The sequence below is a fragment of the Neltuma alba genome, unplaced genomic scaffold (genome assembly GCF_004799145.2).
Source record: "Neltuma alba isolate B1F8T4 unplaced genomic scaffold, ASM479914v2 tig00011417_pilon, whole genome shotgun sequence".
Classification (NCBI taxonomy): Eukaryota; Viridiplantae; Streptophyta; class Magnoliopsida; order Fabales; family Fabaceae; genus Neltuma; species Neltuma alba.
In genome coordinates this window covers 49,701-56,943 of record NW_021636101.1, presented here as the reverse complement: position 1 = coordinate 56,943, position 7,243 = coordinate 49,701, and the positions used below count along the sequence as shown (strand labels likewise).

General features: G+C 35.8%; 1 protein-coding gene across 1 annotated transcript; it reads right to left on the bottom strand.

The window, feature by feature from the left end:
- On the bottom strand, nt 1-5,948 carry LOC114713098 (aldehyde dehydrogenase 22A1-like). The gene is given in 15 exon segments (XM_028897683.1): nt 1-323; nt 476-640; nt 721-864; nt 1,042-1,233; nt 1,442-1,657; nt 2,054-2,191; nt 2,334-2,429; nt 2,767-2,845; nt 2,931-3,034; nt 3,330-3,483; nt 3,769-3,900; nt 4,190-4,317; nt 5,092-5,196; nt 5,453-5,496; nt 5,571-5,948. Coding segments are annotated over 14 exon segments (1,800 nt in total). The 5' UTR covers nt 5,683-5,948; the 3' UTR covers nt 1-323; nt 476-484.
- Between the last annotated feature and the right edge of the window lie 1,295 nt (nt 5,949-7,243).

The following is a 7,243-nucleotide window of genomic DNA, read 5'->3' as shown; positions in this document are numbered from 1 at the left end:
TAGTGGAACAAAGAAGTATACATTAATGAACTTGTTTTCCCTTGTTACGAGATTTTTATCTTGTATGGAGACATTGAACTGTTCAATGTCCTCCAAGTCTCCCAACACAAATCCATATCCTCTCAATTTATTCCACAAAACATTCAGGCAGTCACAGTCAATTTAAAAAAGATAGGTCATATGCATTCTCTATAACTAAGGATCCAGTTAAGCCTCCCAAATCGTTGCCACTTGCGAGAATCAGCATTTCCATAAGCAAGTTTTCTTGATTTTCATTAACATGCCTAGTGACAAGAAGGACCCCCCTAACATCCATCAGCAAGCTGTAAAATATTGGCAAATGCGTGCAGTGAAAATGGCAGAGCCAAGGATATTTACAGGGACTAAATTTGAAGTAGCAGATAAAAACTCGTGGTCAAAAGCCCCTGGTTATTTGAAAATGAAAATAGTATTTCATTAGAGCATGTTGCCCCACCTGACCTTGTCAATCCTTCAATTTCTTACTGTTGCTGGGAGAGTTTTGCTCGGTAAGCATTTTTAAAACGTTCACCAATGCCCGCAAACGGTCCCACATGCTAAGACCATAAAGTGCTTCAACAAGTGACTCCTGAAATTCAAATCCATTCCCTGCAACGGGATACTGTGGCAAAGAGAGACCATCCCAGTTGGTATTCAAGGTCAGAAACAGAATTGTTCTAATAAAAATGTCATCCAAACTACCTGGATAGGCTTGGGTATCTTAGTCTTGATAAGGGGCCACCATCGATCCTCTACAACTGATTTTACGAGGCAGCAAGCTCGCAGTCCCTCCACACCACCAAATCTTCCAAATCCGCTATGTTTCACACCTCCAAATGGCAGGGACTGAAAATCATAATGCATCATTAACTCAATTGTAACATCATAAAAAGTAAACACTTCGTTCACTAGTAACTGGGTATTAAATTCAGCGAAAAGAAAAACAAAAATCATACTGTTGGTACTAATCCCTCTCCCACTAAGAGGCAGATAAATGGAAATTAAACGTTATATTAAATTTACCTGGCACATATATGTTGCTGCGAAATCATTAACTGCAGCCACTCCACAATGTATCTGTGAAGCTATCTCTCTAGCCCGGCTTTGATTGCCTGAGAAAACAGCACAGCCAAGCCCATACTTTGAATCATTTGCAAGCTTGATAGCCTCCTCATCAGAGCTAAATTTCATTATTGGCATGATTGGTCCAAATGCCTGTATGTCATTCAAATGCACAGATGATTCGAGCAAACCATTTACCAGAACTTAAGAAACAGAAAGCAAATTCTCAAATCCAAGCATATAGTTTTCATACATGTATGACATGATATCAATAAAGATAGCACTTAACAGAAATAGAAATAATAAAAATGGAAAACGAAAAGCAAAAGAAGAGATAATAATGAGCTTTGCTAGTTTATACCTCTTCTTGCATCAATCTCATTGAATGATTCACATTTACAATCACAGTCGGAGGGAAAAACTGATCAACTGCATCCTCACCAATATGGCCAAAACTTCCTCGGGCAACAATTTCAGCTCCCTTGTCTAAAGCATCATTAACAAGGGTTTCGAGCTTTTCAGAATGTTCGTGCACGCAGAGAGCTCCCATATCATACTTTCCAGCAAGTGGCGGGCCCTGCAAGATATTGACTGGAAATTTGAATTATCCGATATTTGGAGAACAAACACAGTTTGCTCCAGACTCAAGGTAGGGCATATGAACTTGACGTTAATTAATTGGTGCCAATCACTTAAATCAGAAACCATCCAAAGCTCTGTAAAGGATAGAAAATATAGAGAAAAAAATAAGAAAAAAGAACAAACGATTAAGTCGTGCGGAAGTAAAACATAGAGGATGATATGATATATCCCAAATCACATGTAAGTTTTACTGAATTCGATAATAAACAAAAGGTGTAAAAACAACCTGAAAAGTAATAACTCAGTGAGAATCAAGTGCGCACACAAGTGATTGATGTATTAGTAGCTCCATAACATATTTTACAACTAAAGTGGCTTAAGAAACACTTACAGATGTAACGGACTTTATGATTTTGGTCACTTTACTGATGAAAGATGCATAGACATCCCTGTGGACATAAAATCGCTCAGCCCCAGCGCAATTTTGTCCACTTGACTGCAGAACAGCTCTGACAGCAATTTGTGCAACCTATATTCAGCCGATTTATTACATGTTAAAATCATGGTGCTGAAAAGTAAGGCTTGGGTAAGCAATTAAAAGTAATTCGCCAAATGAAGGGTCAATAGTGATGTCCAAAGCTTCAGGGAATCAGGTGTTAGAGAATTCATACATGGTCCACATCTACGTCTTCACACACAATAAATGCATCTTTTCCGCCAAGCTCAAGAGTTACTGGTATAAGCGTGTCAGCAGCATTTTTCATTATCTGCACAAATATATTTAGCATGTAAATAGAGTCAAAAGATTACTAAGAAACTAGGAGAGCAGACACCACCTTAAAATAAATGAAGAATATTTTAAGAATAGGAGAATTCAGATGTATCCCCATGAGCTGATTTAGCTCATGACGAACAGCATCCACGGTCAGAGGTATAATACAGCTTAAGGTCTAGAAGAATTTGCCTTATCAGAATCTATGTCCAATATACACTATGCTTAATAACAAAAGCTATTTTCCAGGATTGAAAATGAAATTATGGAAAATAAGATTTGATTCGGGAAAGAAATAGGGTGAATCCATCCATTGGCCAGAGTAATCATACCATCTTACCAACACCAGGTGATCCAACAAATATAACTTTATCCACAGAGGAGACCAACGCTTCTCCTGTCTCTGCAAACCTGGCAAGGAATGTATGTATGGTTCATGCCAAAGAAACAAAAATACCACAAAATAAAGGAATCAGGGACGATAAGAAGGCTTTACCCTGTTATCACCTCAACAAGATCCTCTGGAGCACCTATGGCAGCAAGGGCTGATTGGATGATCCGGAAATAAAAGCATCCAGACCAACTTGCATGTTCTGATATCTACAAATCAGTAGAACATGGTTTCCTGTCAATGGAAGAAACCTAAACATAGAAGTCAAAGTACACATGTCGGAATTCCAACTTTCTAAGAATTCCAATTATTTATTTTCAGTTTTCACCTTGTCATGGAATAAAATAACCACTATATACCAACAAGATTGTATGTAGAATATCGGTTTGCAATGGGATATAGCCTAATTCCTGTAATACTACCAAAATCAATAATAAAATCTAAGAAGACAGAACACAAGCATGAAGAAATTTTTGGATAAGCAGGTAGTTCAAAATTGGATACCTTAATCACAATGCCATTTCCAGAGAAGAGTGCTGCCAGCATAGGATTGAAAATGTTGTGAAACGGATAGTTCCAGGAAACAATGGCACCAATAACACCAAGGGGGTGAAATTCTACTCTAGCTCTTTTATGAAGCATTGAACGTCCAGAAGATCTGCAAAATCAGGAGTCATATAAAGCAATACATGGAACTGAACTCAGTCTGCAATTTTCCATTGGAAATATTAATATTAAATAGGCACACGCATTCAAAAAAGAAACAACTTTTTTATGCATGTGTAAAAGGAGCAAAATAAGCAAAACCAAATATTAAGGTAGATCATCCACCATGACAAAAGCCAATTTATGCGAAGGAAAATGACAACTACAGTATTTCATAGTCTCAACAAGACAAGAAAATATAATATGAAATAGAAAATAAAACAATTAAAGCACATACCGGTATTCAGGTTTTAGCCACTTCTCACCCTCTGACAGCAGCCAATTGATCTTCTCGCATGTTGTCATTATTTCTCCTAAAGAAGCGTCTACCATTGTCTTTCCAGTATCACGTGAAGATATCTAACAAAAACTAGAGTTAAAATATGTCCAATTTGTTATCAAAAGAAACCAAAAATTTACAAAGCTTAGGCCACATGATTTTTTTTTTTAAAAAGAAAAGGGCATTTATTAATGTGTGCATGTTACCCCGAATACGACAACCAACATTTTAGTTCTGTAAGTGCTTTTAGATTCTGATATTTTTACATTAAGACCAACTTCATTTCTGGAATATTTCTTCATGGTTTTCCACCAAATCCTCACCAGTCACTGAAAAGTTAAAATCCTCTTTTTACAACCAAGAATAAAAATGCTCTTACTCGCATATAAGTGCCTGATGTCTGATTATATACTGCAAGAGTATGCGCAAAAACTGACGTCTTTGCTTGAAGCTGGTTTTTGCCCACATTTTCTGTGCCTTCCTCACCTTGGCCACCTGCTCCTTGACCTTTCCATACATGCAAAATGATCCGAGTAAATTTCTTTGAATGTTTGAATAAATTTATTAAAAATAGCAAATTATCTTATGATGGTTCACAACATTTGGGCCTAGTGAATTAATATTTCTTCTCATCAATTTGTGTAATGTCATTTGCCATCAATATTTCCATGTGGAAGGATATAAGAGGATCGATTGGCTACTGTGACTGTGAGATACTCCTCCGCTCCTAAATACAAGACCCATTTTGTAGTGTAATTTACGCTACAAAGTGGGCCTTCTATTTAGGACCGGAGGAGTATATAACTTGGTCTATACAATCAGATAATTGGCATAACAAAAGCATATGGAACATTTTGTCAACAACAAAAGTCAATGGGGAACCAGAATAGGGTCAACTTAAGGAAAATGGGACCAAATTCTAGTTGTGCGAGCAATTAACATATAATATAAACGAAGTTTATTGAATTTGAACTTCAACATAAACAAGAATGCAAAAATATCTTAATGAAAACTTTAGGGCACATGTTTAGCTAGAAACTATGACAAGTCAAATTTCCTTCAGCATGGCTTCTTATGTGACTAGTTTATCAACAATGATGAACTTGTACATTCCAAGTCACCTAAACCAATGTCCAAGTCATTTCTTAATATCAAACTCAAACAAAAACTACTAAATATAAAAATTGCATCGTAAATAATTGGCTCTGCTTAGACTAAAAGACACCTCATGTTATAACTCGCAAGCATTTGTCCGTTGCTAAAATGCATTGGTTCACCAACCTCAGTAGGTGTCAGCGCGGGAACATATCCCAAGTATTTCATTGTCGCAGGTTCATAGCATTGAACTTTCTTGCCCGATTGCTGCGCTTGTCCCCTCGGAGGTACCTGAGGTAGACGTGATAGGCCAGAGTCTCCGTATTAGAGCATCTTCAACAAATCTCAAGTCATAATATTCAGTGTTATATTGAAAAGAAGTCAGTTCATAAAATGCACTGATTAGCTGACCAAAGTTATACTGGTCAGATAACATTCACTGACCATTGAACTCAAATCGAATTGATTGTTAAAAAGAGATCGGCCAAAATGCCGATGCAGAGCGAATGATCAATGAAGATGGTTATCAAGTAAAAATAAGACTCACATATATAAAGCTATTCTCCTGCGCTTGATTTCCATCATCCAACACTGTCACCACCAAAATTCACATTACAACACATCTTACAGGTGTGAGCACAGAAAGAGAGTGAGAGTGAAAGTACCATCAGATGTATCGACGTCGATGGAAGGAACTTTGGGAGGAATGAGCATGAAGAGGAACCTGCAGATGGCATAAGCGAATGCCAAAACGAGCACGGACCACCACAATGCCATCGAGAATTCGCCGATTCAGAGCGTCGCTTGAAGGAAGAAAACCACCTCGCTAGGGTTTCAGATGCTAGAGGCACATATAAAGTTGCAGAGAGAGTATTGATTCAGGACAGTGGCCGAAGCCACTCAAGGAATCTGCGAAAGCTTTGAGATGACGATGGAGAGAAATAAGAAACGAAACAGAACTAGAATTTATTACTTGCGATCGGAAATATGACTTTTAAGCCCTGCAGCCAAAATCAGATTCGATGTGCTTCCCCTTTCCTTCCTCTCACTCATAGAGCAGAAATGAGATTTTTAGTGTATTTTGCGTAGAATTGCAGAAGTGAGGTAAGTCAGATAACAAGTGTTGAACATTAAGAAAACTTTCTCACATTTTTTTTGGCGTAAAAACATTTTTAAAACATTATTATATTTCTCACATTATTATATAAGCTAGAATTCTAAGCTATTTCCTAGCTAACTAACATGCAAATATTTAAAAAAAAAATTTGACTTTTTTTTTTTGGTTTTCGTTTCCAAGTCAAAATTTTGAAGTGAAATGGAAAATAGATCATAAATTAGTTTCAAAATTCAGGACCGTGTAATAAAATCTTATAATCATATTATTACATATAATATTTGATATTTGATTCTCTGTACAGATGTATTTAAAAGAAATAATAATTTACCTTCCCTTGCACAGCCATACTAAATGAGAGTTTATAAAGATAATTACAAAGCGTCAACAAAAAGTCTTTACTAAAATAAAAAATTAATTAAAAAGATGAAATTATTTTTTTCAGGGGTTGAAACATAAAAAAACCATATTAAAAAAAGGAACCCGCACCTTTTTTCACCAGCGATGATAAAACTTTTATTAAGCAGAATAACACCCACCTAGAATATTATGACAATAATAAAAATTTTATTCATGCTACAATAAATTGAACATCATGTCAGTAGATATAAAATTTATTTTAAAAAATACCACCATTTTATAAATAATAAATAGCACAAATATCTCTTTTTTTTTTTGACCGAAATAGCACAAATATCTCATGTCTATATTATACATGATAATATAATCTTAATTTGAAATTAAATAATGTCATGAATTTCTTATATTTTAAAAACAAGCTAATCGATAAATAAATACCAGAGTTTTGTAAATAATTCTTGTGTCATTAATCTTTCCGATATTTCATCAGAAAATCATAATATGGCAATGAATTTATGCCCACATGACTCAAAGTTTAAAAAGGTAAATCAACACAATAATTAACAACATGAAGATTATTTATAAGTTTATAAAAAAAATTATTTATTGTTTTAAAGTTTTTTTTTAATAATTTAACCTTAATAAATGACCTGCTTGCCGCGACATGGCTCTTCCATTTTTGTCACAAGTCGTGCGTAACTGTGCGCGCGCTTATCGCTTGGTCTTCGACTCGATTCTTCTGCCTCGAATTTTGGTTGTTTTTTCTTCGCCGTTAACTTGAAGGATCGAATAATCAAAGAGCATTTGGTAATACAATAAGCGAAGAAGTGGTTTCTCTCGTAACGCCAGGCTTCGCCCACGTCC